This window comes from Artemia sp. Qi Xiang Cuo, chromosome 11 (assembly GCF_049724085.1).
Source record: "Artemia sp. Qi Xiang Cuo chromosome 11, ASM4972408v1, whole genome shotgun sequence".
Classification (NCBI taxonomy): domain Eukaryota; kingdom Metazoa; phylum Arthropoda; class Branchiopoda; order Anostraca; family Artemiidae; genus Artemia; species Artemia sp. Qi Xiang Cuo.
Window position 1 is genome coordinate 61,821,382 of NC_142804.1, and position 14,609 is coordinate 61,835,990.

Consider the following 14,609-nt stretch of genomic DNA (forward strand, 5'->3'; position numbering starts at 1 on the left):
AGGGAGTATGTACTGTTAACGCCAGACGTTTTTCTTTTGACCGTGATGATGACAGTGCCCGTTTTATTTCTTCTAGCCTTTCCACTTCAAGAAAGGTGCCCTAAGTACTATTTTTGGGGTGACATATTGCACTTACGGGTGGCGCTATCAAATCGAATTTTAATATGAATGTATCTATAAAAATTAGCTTTTAAATGAACCCTTAAACAGCTCTACATGATGTTTCAGTAAATGTTCCACGAAGAAAAAAAGAGGTCGCTCAGTGCTACCCAATTAGAATAGATTTTCTTGTTGTTCAAGGGGGGTGGGACTGTAATTTACCTGTATTTGGTTTTTGACCATGGTAATTGTAATGGTGTACTTTCATTTCAATCTGAGCCCATTTTTGAAGAATTTTAGGCTCTAAAATTTCATGTAAAGTTATTTTCTAAATAACATTTTACGAATAATATTAATCGAAATAATAGTTACCATTCTTGAATCAGCTAGAAGTGAAAATTTTTCTCGCTATGTATTTTTTACATATTTGGAATCAAAATTAATGGTTAATTCTATTGGTATGTTAATTGCTATCATAATATGGCTTCTTTAGATTTTCTTTTTCAGTTAGCCTGATCGGTGTTTAGGTACAGTTTGTGACAACGAACTGTTTGAAACCACTTTTATGTCTGTTGTCATATTAATTTCTGCTTCATAAAGACATATCATCAGTCAGCATAACATGTAGGTTTAAACTAGAAAAAGAAAATGCACAGTTTATTTAAGGGTAACATTGTACTCGGGCACGGAACTCAAGACAAACGTTCTTTAATGCTGTATATATTTGGCGTTGGTTTCAAACAGCATCGGAATTGTCATTGCGGCAACCCTGGGTGGTCATTTATGTGTAAAATACGATGGAAAGATATCATGTTGGTTATTTAAGCCATTTTTCCCAAAAGCCGTACTGAACATCAATCTTATTGCTCCATCGAAACTAAATCAAATTTAATTAGTAATTCAAAATGCAGAAGATCCGGACCGCGAGAAATAATAACAAGAGCACGTTTCTTAATCTTTCCAATTAGGCTTTCTTGTCCCTGAGTCAGACCGAAATGGCATACCTGGTTAACACACTCTAAATAAGGTTTAATAAAGGCCCAGTACAGTCAAGGTTTAAAAGTTGATGCGAAGAAAAACAACATTTTGTCATTATATTAATATTTGTACGTTCCGGTTGCCTTTTTCACCAACTGTATGGTGAGTGGTGAGAATGTAATGCTTGAGATCAGAAGTTATGTTTATTCATACTTAATGCCACTACTAGAACTCACCGCAGCACCAAGCCGCTTGAGGCCAACACAGCTACCTAAGCTCCTCCTCCATCCCAATCTATTCAAAGCGTCCCTTTTTACACCCGCCCACGAAGTTCTCATTTCCTTTAAATCTTTCTTTATGACGTCCTCCCACCCCAGATAAGGGCGACCTGCTTTCGGTTTAGCCCTAGACGGTTGGCCGAAAAGAACAATCTTCGGCAATCTGTCATCCTTCATCCGCACAACGTGCCCTAGCCACCTCAACCTTTCTTTCATTATAGCCCTAGAGAGCGGTATTGAACCACATTTTTGTATAGCCTATTGTTTGAAATACGGTCAGTCAGCCGGGTACCCAGAACAATCCTTAAACAATTTTTCTGGAAAACATCTAGCAAATCTTCTTCTGCTTTTCGGAGCGCCCATGCTTCAGAGCCATATTTAACCACTGTCATCACTGTAGCTTCTAATATTCTAATCTTGGATTGCAGACTTATCTTCTTATTCTTCCAAACTTTTTTTTAACTGTGACAAGACACCCTGAGCCTTGGCTATTCTAATTTTAACATCTTCCCTGTTCTCACCATCTTTACTAATAATACTACCAAGTTAAGTGAAGCTGTCCACCCGATCAATCTTTTCATTACCCAACGTAACCTTTTCATCCTTATTCCTTATTCCTAGCCTTAGTGACTTAGTCTTCTTAACATTAATTTTCAAACCTATTCTAGCACCCTGAACTCGCAAAACCTCTAAAACTTCATTCATTTTGCTCACACTTTCATCTAGGATGCTTAAATCATCAGCATAATCTAAGTCCAGGAGACGTTTTCTTCCCCATTTATTCCGTGGTCACCCATTGCCTTTCCTGTGCTCCTTAAGACAAAGTCCTTCAAAATAATCCATATAAAGAGGGATAGAACACAACCCTGCTTAACTCCTGATTTGATATAAAACCAGTTGCTAACCTCATGTCCCACCTTAAACGCAGCATTGACATTCTCATATAAAGCCCTAGTTACTTTAATGTATTTGTATGGATACAACTATGACTAAACTCTTTTGTCAATAGAATTGAACGCTTGCTCATAATATATAAAACTGAGAACCAAATGTGTTTGAAAACTCAGGCACTCTTCAATTATTAGCCTAAGAGTGAAAAATATCGTCGACACATCCTCTACTTTTTCCGAAACCGCATTGTTCTTCTCTTAAATCTTTGTTTACGGCATTTCTCATTCTAAAAAGTATTATATTACTAAGTATTTACTATCTTGACAGAACAGACTAATGCCTTGATAATTTCCACATTCACTTTTACCCCATTTCTTATAAAGTGGCTTAATTAAGGCTTTTCAAAAATCGTTAGGTACTTCCCCTTTTTCAACAATCCTATTCATAATCTTCTGTAACTTATTTCTAACATCAGAGCCACCATACTTAAGGAAGTCATTTACCATCCCATCAGCACCTGGGGCCTTATTATTTTTTAGTGCTTTTAGTAGTGTTGCTAATTCCTCCTCACAAAAAAAATCTTCCTTCACATCCAAGGTATCACAAACTTTTTCATTTTCCTCTCTATCTCTTACTTCAACTCTATCTGGGTTAGGCAAATTTTTAAAATGTTTCACCCTTCTCTCTTTATTTTTTTCCTTTTCGATAGTTGAGGCCCCATTCTTATCTTTAACTGGGCCAAGTCCGCATTGACTACTCCCTCCCAATTTGTTAACATGCCAGTACAATATTTTACGCCGTCTATATACGCCGTCTAGCTGCATCTTCCAGATCCTCGGCAATTTTATCCATAGCCTCCACTTCACATCTCCTTAGTTCATATTTTAATACTTTCTCCACTTTTCTTATATTCCTTTTGTTTTCATATTATATATAACTAAGATAATTCTTGTGCAAGCCCTTTGTCCTTTATATTAAACATATAGCTTTTTAACTAATATTCTAAGATGCATTTCTATCTCACTTCACTAAGACACCTTCTGCAACTTCACAAATTGTTTTTCTAAAGTTATTCCAACCATCTTCCACTTTGTCAAATTTTTAATTCTCAAACTTAGTATTCAACTGTTCCTGGAAGTTTCTCTCAAGTTCTCATCATAGAGTCTCCCAGCATCATAACTTTCCGCGAGGCATTTACCCTTCCGAAATTTCACCTTAAAATTAACCCTAGACACTACTAGATGGTGATCTTTACTTTTAACATCAATAACGGCACTCCTATATACCCTAGTATCTTGTATTGATCCTGCCAGTCTTCGGCTTACTATAACATAATCAATAAGGTTTGCTGTCTTACCATCACGTGAATACCATGTTAACTTATGACCAAACACCGTATTGGTTATGACTAGATTGTTATACCTACAAAATTGCAAAAGTCTGTATCCATTACTGTTTTCTTTTCCTACACCAAATTTACGTAGGCTAGAATACCATCTATCCCTATTTCTACCGACCTGGGTGTTAAAATCTCCCAGTAAAAACATCATATTTCTACCTGGGAACCTGTCTATTTGCTCCTGTAACTGTAAGTAAAATTCATCTGTCTCACTAGTATCTCCGTCAGTCGGTTCTACAGGGGCGTATACTGCTATAACTGATACCCTGAACTTTTTAGTCATAAAATCAGCAATTAGTTTTCTATTATTAATACCTTCCCAGCCTGAACAAGACTTAACAGCTTCCTTAGTGGTCATCAGCCCTACTCCATCGCCGAAGAGCTTAAACCGGCTTAGAGCCGGACAACAAGAATGCCCCCCTCCATGACTGGAGGCTTTGTGCAATCCTAGGCCCATCTTGGTCATAACATGGTTTTCAGCACTTGGCGATGCTCTTCTATCAACAAGAGTTGAAATCTTGCACAGACAATCTCAAGCCTATTACCTTCGACTCATTATATATTCATGCCTACAAATATTATCCTACCACGGGGAGGGAACCCATAATAGATAAATTAGCTAAGAAGAGGTTTTTCAGCCCGAAGACGCCCGTCAAAATATACCAAGCCCAGAAGAATTATCCATTAGTCAGAATCCCGTGCGAACTGTATCGTTTACTAGGTTATAATTTCCTCGAGGGGCGCCACTCCTCAAATGGGACTAGAGTTGAACGCAAGGTCCCAAGTCTTGCAGGTACCCCGAAAGGATCGAGGTAGCCCTTTGCCGAGGCCGTTGTCCATAGATCTGGATCTTACGCCGTGCTGCAGTTGTCCTCCTATAGAGGATCCTCCCACGCTGGTGTTATGCATCACCATGCAATTTAACCCATTATTGGGAGAAGGTTTGTAACTCATGGGACTTGTGAACAAACCATTGGGCCCTTTTGAATGTACATTTGAGGGGCTTTCTTCTTCCTCCGCCTGTATTTGTGACCCCGGGTGAGGGTACCCCAGGTTCTCTTAAGGACCCTCAGGGACAAGGTCCCCCCTTGGTGCGTGCCTCCTGTGGAGGTACCCTACATATCTTTTGGGTGTTCCCCTAAAGCCACCTGGGGAAACGCTGAATGGCCTGGGGGAGGCCAGAAAAATAAAAATGAAGTTAATTAATTGTGTTTCCTTAAACATGGAGAATGATATAGTTTTCCGTGTGAGTTTTAATATATGATATTATTATTGAGAAGTATGAATAAAGTCATGTCGAAGACTTTTTGATTTTCTTATGTAATATAACTCAACACTAGCTTGTAATACTAATGTAAAACCAAAACTGAATTTAAACAAAGGATCGAGATTTTGATTCAGAAATCTTCAGGAGGTCTTGATTATTATCATTTATATACACTGGTCTAAGTCCAAGGAACAAAACAATAGCTTATAAAATTCGAAATGAATCTCTTGCCACTTAAAAGGAGCAAATAACATGCGCCTATCTTATCTGCAGTGAATAAGGAAAACCTGAGCTGGAAGTTTCCATGATATGATCACGAAGAATATTTAGATAAGCTTCATTATTTACCTAGAAATAAATGTAATGATGCCCATAAAGAATTACCGGATTCTTAAATATTAAATAATTTCCTGAGGACGATCAGGCTAATGTTCATTTATCTTTTATTTCTCTTGGAAAAAAATTGCCTGATTAAAGGTATTACGTAAACTGTTATTCCTAACAGTTTAGTTTTATTTACAACTATCTGTTCACAGAGAAGGGGATTAAAAGTCGGGTTAATATTCTTAAAATAAATTAAATCGGCAAAATGTAATTCATATTTTCATTCAATCATTAGTAAAGACATCTGACTCTTTTCTCACTTTTTCAACTATTGCAACAGCTCTACTGGAGTCGCTTTATAAAAAATTTTAAGTATACTTCAGTAATCAACATACCTCCCTTTACTTTCCAATTCAGCGGCAGTATTATTGACCATGAGTAGAAAAAAACTGGGTATAAAATAGTCCCTTGAGGAAATTCGCCAAAAACGGGCTTAGACTCTGAAACAACTTTCTAACACTTTATTATTTGAAATCAATTTGAAAAAAAAAAGAAATTAACAACCAGAATCAAATTAGGTTTTATACCTTAAAGACCTTTCCCAAGGGGCAGTGGGGGAGGGGGTTCATGTTATCGACACAGGTATAGCTCTTGGGCCTTTCAACTATGCTGAAAAAATTGTTATCTCAACGTTGTGATAGGACAAGTATGGGGAAAAAGGGATGTGAGAGGGGAGCTAGGTACCCTCCCATCTTTTTGGCTACTTAAAAAGGGCACAATAACTTATTTTCCGTTTGAGTGGTCCCTCTCTTGGTGTTCTAGCACAATTGGTTCGATATTATCAGCCCTGGGAAAAAAAACATACATCCGTAAACTTTCTTTTGGCAAAAATGCGAAATTCGCTGTTGTTACATATGTGAACTTGAAAACTCTACAGCTAAGTTCTCTGACACACTGAATTCGATGGTTTAATTTTCACTTGGATTCTGTAACTTCTAGGGTGTGTTTCCTCTTTTTTTCAAAAGTCAGGAAAATTTTTTCAGACTCGTAACCTTTGATGTGTATCACTAATCTTAATGAATCTTGTATATTTAGAATCAGCTTAACAAGACAATTTATTTTGATATATCAATTGATATCAAAATTTAGTTTTTTTTAGAGGTTCGGTTGCTTTTGAGCCGTGTCGCTACCGCGACACGCGAACTGTTTGGCAAGGCAAACGTGTATAAATCTTGGACACTGCCAAATGATCCAGGCCCAATGAAAATATTTTTTTTCTTATTGATTGATCTATAGAACTATTTATCTACTAGAAACAGCTTGCCAAAAAAAAGAATCTTTCGAACGATAAAGTGATTGCTGTTGAGAATTGGAAATTAAATCAAAAATATTTTTGCTCTTCAGAAGGAATTTGGGGAATAATTCCAACTAATGTCTCCTATTATGATACCCCCTTCAAAATTAATTATTAAACCTATAACGAAGTTTGATGTGAAAGATTTCAATTCCTTGTTAAATTTGACAACTTTTTCTTACCATTAGCAATTGGCAATTTATGTCGCATAAAAAATCTCTCTCACAAACAAAAAAATACAAAACAAAAGATTTCAAGCCTTCCCCGTTAATTGCCCGTAAGCATGAGACATTGATACAGTAGGCTATAAGAAACGAAAAGTTTATATTCCTCCCTCACAAAACTTTACCCGAAAGTTTCAGACTGATAATTAACCGCGGGACAAAACAGGGGAGACTGACCGAAACTAAGACTTTAGGAATGCCCATTCTGAAAAACAAATTCTTTCCTCATCTTTATCTGAATTTTTTTATCCTTTATTGTATTTCTAACATTAATTCTACTTTTCTCCTATTACGTACGCAGATTGTCAGTCATTGATTTATTTTTAGCTTCATTATTTTTATTAATGTAGTCATTGTTGCTACAACACGCCATACAGTACATATTTTGACTGCATGCGGACAAGAAAAACAAAAAATTTTTTGAATACATGTAATTTTGATTCGTAGTACTGATACAACTCAGTTGTATTTTACTGGTTCTGTTTGAGGAAGTAGGGTCACCGTAGTGTTTGGTGACATTTTGATTAATGGATATATCCATAGTTTTACTTCCGATATTCGGTATATCGATATCGGTATATCGGATTAGTTTTTGCCATCTCATGGAATTTCTGAAGTTCAGTAGACGCAAATGGTAAATAATGGGTATTTTGTATAACTTTTTTTCAAAACTAAAATAACTTAAAAAAAAAAAATACAAATAAGCTTCGATAAAATAAATGAATATAATAAAAACCTATATTTGGAATTTTTTGGGCTCTGTAAAAAAGAAAAAAAAACTACTGGCTATTAAAAAACATCAGCATGTCCGTACTGGTCGCATCAGGTTTTAGTTTTTTGGTGCAAATATTGTAAATAGAGATTTGAACCTGGCGCATATTGTCAGTATCTAAAACAATACGTATTAAATAACTTAAAATATTTTAGCATTTTGGACGAATGGAAAAAATTTAGAATTATCAATAATAGCACCCCCCCCCATCAAATTTACATTATGTGTAAAGAACGAAATATGTGTCCATCATGTACCTACTTGGGATGCAGCATCCCTTACGTCCCAAACTATATTTGCTCCATTATCAGTTACTTTCGCAACAACCTTGTCCTTGATCCCCCACTCAGTGGCAATTTTCATAAGGTGAGCCTTCAATTTTTGACTCAGTTTTCGACTGATTTTACTGATTTTTACCTAGGTTTTACTAATTTTCGACTCAGTCAAAAATTTCGGGGGGGGGGGTTCAAACCGGGTAACCCCCCTCCCCCCCCTGGATACGGCCTCGTGACAGTTAACTCCTTTTCCTTGACAGAATTCTCCAGACTGAGAAAATTCACCATGTCTGATCGGTTAGTTTAGCTTTGATAACATTCAAAATTTCAACTTTTAATTATAATGTCATCTGTTATGAACTTTTCATACTCAGTTTGTAATAATACACATGTATCTGACTCGGGAGCCGGAAATGAATTCTTGCAAAAAATAAGCCAGGGTAAGATGTAAGATAAGGATAAATTAAATGAATTATAGAAGAAAGAATTCAAACCTGCATAGAATCTCGAAGATGTCTCCTGAAAATTTGCAGAATATTCATGTGGTGGATTTTCCGCGGGGAATATAGGGGGTTAGAGACCCCAGAAAAATATTGATTTCGATAATACGTTTCGATATTCGATATTTCGTCTAATGTATTGATATCAAATATCGCTCAACACTTTGTCAGAGTTACTTTATTAATGTGTATAATGAAACAGGTTTAGGTTTGACTCTATTTAATTATAAAACCTGATATGTGATAGAGCCATAAATATCCTTTGAAGAACCAAGGAAAATGAAAAATGAATCTTATTTTGAGACAGTTATTATATTGGTAGATTCTTTGTAACTAATCATGTAATTTAAACCTTTGTAATGCTTTGAATTCAGAAAAACGCCTCTGAAAATCGTGACGGTACGGGATAAAATAGAAAGCGTACTAAACAGCCTCAATTTTGACTCGTCAAAATCATATATAATTTAAACGTTTTACTTTGTCAAATTTGTGTTTTCTGTTTCTAGGACTTTGGTTTGGAGACTTCAGAGACCGAATGGGAACAAATATTGAAGTGTTGGAAGTTATTTTCGCCTCATGTAAATCATTTAAGTTTCCGAAAGTGTAATATAAACGAAAGAGAAATTGAGAGTTTCCTTTGCTGCTGTACTTCTTTAGTAACCCTCAGTTTGGATGACTGTAGATATTTAATAAACTGTAGTTATTTTCATCCGCCTGGAGCGGATTCAGTTTGTGATTTAAGAAATTTAGCAAGTGTCAGTCATTTTGAAATGAAACATAGTACCTATGTTGAAACTACACTTATGAAATTGACGAATTTCATGCCCAATCTAGTTCACCTTGGCCTGTCACCTTGTTACGACAGTAGTCTGTCATTAGTACGACATATAATTGAACCAAAATGTTCCAACATTATTTCACTTAATCTTGATTTTAGTTTAGAATATATAGACACTCAACAATTAGTTTGTTTATTAAAAGTACCAGATTTGAGGCTAAAATCGTTGAACCTAGTATATTTTGGAAAAGATACAGAAAGGATTGTTGAAGCTATTGCTACTCATCAAACTGAGATAACCCATCTACACATCGAGACCTATCTGATTTTTAGTGAAAATTTCAGTTTCCTTTGTCGCCACCTGGAAAAGTTGATAACATTCTCTTTCAATGGTTTAGAATCCAATTTATCCCTTGGGCTGAAGTCTTTAATGTATCTAAAGCAACTTAAAACTCTTGAAATAGCTTTGAACTGGCAGTATCTTGGTATTCGTCCTATGAAGATATGGTTTGATGAACCATTGGATATACAGTTGACTCATTTAGAAATAGACTTTCCATTTAGAAATAGCAGTGATATTGACAAGGAGTGCCTCCAATTTATCACCTCGTGGCTCCTAAATTTGACATTTCTTAGTTTAAAGTCATGCCCTTTGGATGACAAGTTGTTTAGAGAAATAGCTGCTAATTTAGTCAATTTGGCTACTCTTAAAGTGAAAGACTGTAATCTAACCGATGAGGCATTCACTGGCCTCCAAAATGTTGGAATCGTCGTTGCCAGACCCCCGCTTAGTAATTTGAAAAGTAAGTAAAATTATATTTACTGCAGTTTACCCAAGAGAAACATAAATCGAACGCACGTTGTCGGTTATCTTATCACTTAGGCCTACGATACGAAATTTCATTTTAATTTTTTTTAAAGTCCCGTTGGTAAAGTCTGGATATATAGATATTCCGGGGGGATTATCCGGGGGCTATCTTCCGCCTGTTTTGATGTCTGTGGACTAATTTCCACAGGAAAAGGGCTTTTCTGAGGTGATGGAGGAACCGATTAGGGATCAAGGTCTTGTTCAAAGGATAGAATGCTAAGGAGAACTTTTGCGCCTGAATCGTCCGCAATTTATTTTACGGGGAGTTATTCTGGTTTATTCTGACTGAAAGAAACTTTGTACCAAAGTTCAAACGCTCATTGGGCTATCATGAGTTTATCTGTCGCTCAGGTAATGAAATGGAACACAGTAACATTTGATGGATGCTGTCTATCTTGACTTCCAGACTTCAAGTAAAATTCAACGCCAAAAACTTGTTTTGAACTGTTCTGAAGCTCTAGTCCCCAAAAAAGTGCTGGTCAAATACTTAAATATTTATAAATAATGTCATATGTTTCATAGTTTACTACTATTCTAAGTTATTTTTTTGGTTATATTTTTGTACCCCCCCCCCACCTTTTATTGAAAAAAAATTGATCGTTTGGATGTACTAAAATAAGAGATCAAGTGGGAATGGTATTGAATTTTACTTGCATCTGCCCTGCGTACGAGTGTTACGTCAAATTAAGAAGACAGAGGCTGTCATATTTTAATGTCAAGTATTCATCTGAAAAATCAAGTAACTTGAATATATTTTCCCTTTAGAATACAATAACATATAAAAGAACGTTCCCCCCCCCCCCCGATAATGTTTGTTCGAGTCGTAAAAACATAGCAAAAATGAATATAAACAAATTTTTGTATGTTTTTTTTTGGAGTTTTGTTTTTGCAAAACCCTCCTTCGAAATAAAAGTCCATTTTTAAACACCCCCCCCCCTCTAAAAAAAAATTAGGATACGGCCCTGCTGACAATAGTATTTTTATAGGATGGCCAAAAAAATACTTAAAAGATATGTTTAAGTATTTTCTATTGTTATTGACGAACAGTTTTTTTTGTACAAACATGATTTTTATTTAGTCTTAATGATTAGAAAAATAAAATATTGATATTAAAAGTTTTTTGGACGACATTACCTAGTACACACGCCATGTCCTGGGGAGGGGATGATTATTACCGATGACGAATCTGTCTGGAGGGTATTTGACGAGAGGGGAGGGGGGAGACACTTTAAGTTGGAATAAATTTCCACGGGTGAGTTTTATGTGAAGGGGGGGGGGTATATTTTATAGAGGGTGAGCCAGATTCACTGGCACTATTTGAAAAATGATAAGAAATTCAATAAAAAAAAACAAGTTTTTTTTAAATGAAAGTAAAAATCTCGATGATTTTTTATGGCCCTATAGAAGGGCAGTCATAGAAATTTTTTGAATTTTAAAGTTTTGTACATATTTATTTACGAATTATCTTCCTAACTCTGATCAAGAGCCAGTGTCTCATCCATTGTTAATCACAAGTTCCCTCCCTTACTCTTTTTGCCCCAGCAGAGCCCTTGGTATCCGGCAGAAATTTAATGTAAAGCGGCAATGACTTAGTAGTTTTTAGACTTTTACATTGAAAGAAGGAGGCAAAACCCAAACTCTTTTGTAGGAATTTTGTTCCTTTCAAGCTTGATTTGCATATTCAATTTAAGTTTAGCTCGTTTTAAGATTTATTTATTCATTTATATTAGTACCTGTTTTATTTTTATTTTTGCTATGATTGTTTGTTTTGAGTTTCATTTATGCTTCATTATCACAACATTTCTGTTTGTTTTAAGCTTGATTTGCATATTTAATTCCAGCTTTACTCGTTTGAAGTTTATTTAGCATTTTATATTAGTGCCTGATGTATATTTTTTTGCTAAGACTGTTCATTTAATTTCTTTTCGTTTTTGGTTTAACTTGTTTTTTAGTAGTGATTTCTAGTCGTTTGTAAGTTTATTTATTGTATTTTTCTATTTTTTCTTATATTAGTTTTTTTATAGGCCTAGTATTTAATTTTCTTTAAACGACTTTTTTCTGAAATTTTTTTTAATCCATTAATAAAAAAGGACAGAAAATGTGATAAAATTAAGTGGCAAATCAAATCAATATAAAATTGGATTATAAACTCAACCCCTTAAAGGCTCAACTCAACTCAACCCTCTCAACAAAAACGTAACTCCCCTAAAGGCTAATGCCATTAACCATTTACTGGAAGCAGTATCTTTTACATATTCAATTTACATTCAGTGGATTCTAATTGTCTTAATTAAATTTTTTGGTGATTCTTATAATATTTGTAGTTTTTTTTTCTAATTTTTTCAGATTAATTTTACACTATATTTTAATGTAATAGTATAGATTAATTATATTTAAATACTTTTGTATTTATTAACTAATCTTCTACTGAAAAGATAAAAATTAAAAGTCCAGTTCATACTAGTTAAATACTTGTGGTGTTCCGTTGGACTGTCTGTTAACATGTTTTTTAGTGCAGTAGTTTTAAATATTTACAACACTTATTAGTAAGGGTAATTATTCAAGTATTTTCTGAACATTCGGTATGCCGTTGGTTTGGGGTCATTCTGGTCCTGGTTCTCTGGCTGCCCCTGACTTATTCCGTCTTTTTGTTATAAGGATCTTTTCATGCTCTGTTCTGTTCAGCAACTATTTTATATTGCAAAATAAGTTCTGACCCTTATCTGGTTGGAGAGGCTGGCTCTGCAAGAAACTATTTGTCGAAGAACATAGGACACAATGGGCAATATGATAAATCTTCCCCAATTTGTTGGCTGAATATTTTTATGAATCCATACAACACCCCTGTTTTTGAATATGCTATGTGGAATTATCGAAGGAACCCGACTTGTTCTGAATTATAGGTTGCTCTGAATATTTCATTTTTACAGGGTTGACAGAGTTGGACCTCAGTTGCAATAAAGTGACCGATTTGTCTTTGAAGTTTGCATTCAAATCCTGTTCTTTAAAGAAGCTTAGTTTACAATGTTTGAGAGTTTGTATTTCTCTTTCTTTTCACACATATATATATATATATATATATATATATGTATATATATATATATATATATATATATATATATATATATATTCATCACGTAGCGAGTGGATTTATCTAGTAAAAAAACGAACTAATTTTAAAATTTTCAGGTATTATTCTAATTTGAATTAAAATATTGCTCCTAAACCGTAAATATTTTTTTACAGTTTATATAATAACTTTTGTGATTCTGAACTGAACTTTAAAAAGTTCTGTAAACTTTTTTTACTATCTTAAAAAGACATTGCTTATACTTACTTATAAGAAAACAATCTCGGTAATGATGCTTTTCGAACACTAGTTACAATTAAGCTTTCAACTTTTGGTTTTCTTTTTTATCCCTTTTGTATCGCTGCAATCCTCTGCTAAAATGCATTAACGTGTTTTTGCAAGTACAAGTGTTTTGCTCTTTACGCATTATATATAATGCGTATTTATATATATCTATATATATATAATAACATACATATATATAAGTTATTATATATAAATATATATATATATATATATATATATATATATATATATATATATATATATATATATATATATATATATATATTTATATATAATAACTTATAAAAAGGGATTACAACAATTCAAAAACTTTAAAAAAGAAAACCAATATTTTGAAGCTTAGTAGATCTTAGTTGAAGTTGTTAGAAATTGGACGGGGTTTAATTATCAAATATCAAACAGTTCGTGGTAACGAACTGTAAGTAAGGAGCGACCCGGCCCAATGGTAAACGAAACTCTAGAAAACGGGATGTTGATACCAATAGATACATCAAAAATATCAGATTTTAATGCTCATTTCAAACAAGTTTCACCAACTTTAGTCATGTCCATCAAAAATTACGTGCCTGTGAAAATTTGGCTGATTTTTGAAAAAAGGGGGAAAGACCTCCTAACAGTTATAGAACCTTAAAGTTATAGAAAATCACACCATCATATTCAGCGTATCAGAGAACCCCATTGTAGAGGTTTCAAGCTCCTATCTGCAAAAATGTCGAATTTTGTATTTTTTGCCTGAAGTAGGATCACCAATGCGTGCTTTTTTTTCAGGGGTGATCGTATCGACCCAGTGGTCCTAGAATATCGTGAGAGGGCTCATTGGAATGGAAATTAAAAGTTCTATTGCCCTTTTTAAGTGACCAACCAGAGGGCAACTAGGCCCCCTCCCACGCTCATTTTTTTCCCAAAGTCACCCGGTCAAAATTTTGAGATAGCCATTTTGTTCAGCATGGTCGAAAATATGATAACTATGTCTCTTAGGATGACTTAATCCCCTGAAGTCTCCAGGGGGAGGACTGAAAATTATGAACTTTACCCACTGTTAACATGTGGTATTGGTTATTGGGAAGTATACAGACGCTTTCAGGGGGGATTTTTTCTGGTAGTGGGGGGGGGATCGGGGGTTATTTTGGAAGATCTTTCCATGAAGGAAGTTTTCATGGGGGAAGGGACATTGTTAAGAATGGGGCGCCGGATTTCGCAGCATTATTTTAAAAAAAGATCAGAAA

The 14,609-nt window shown here is 34.7% G+C and overlaps 1 protein-coding gene across 1 annotated transcript in view; it reads left to right on the plus strand.

Annotated features, from left to right (window-relative positions):
- Nucleotides 1–14,609, plus strand: part of LOC148947214 (uncharacterized) — a 45,935-nt gene that overhangs the window by 17,051 nt on the left and 14,275 nt on the right. Inside the window, exons 3-4 of the mRNA XM_089096932.1 lie at nt 8,868–9,942; nt 12,938–13,041. Coding sequence (XP_088953058.1) covers nt 8,868–9,942; nt 12,938–13,041 — 1,179 coding nt within the window. The remainder of the gene's footprint in view (nt 1–8,867; nt 9,943–12,937; nt 13,042–14,609) is intronic.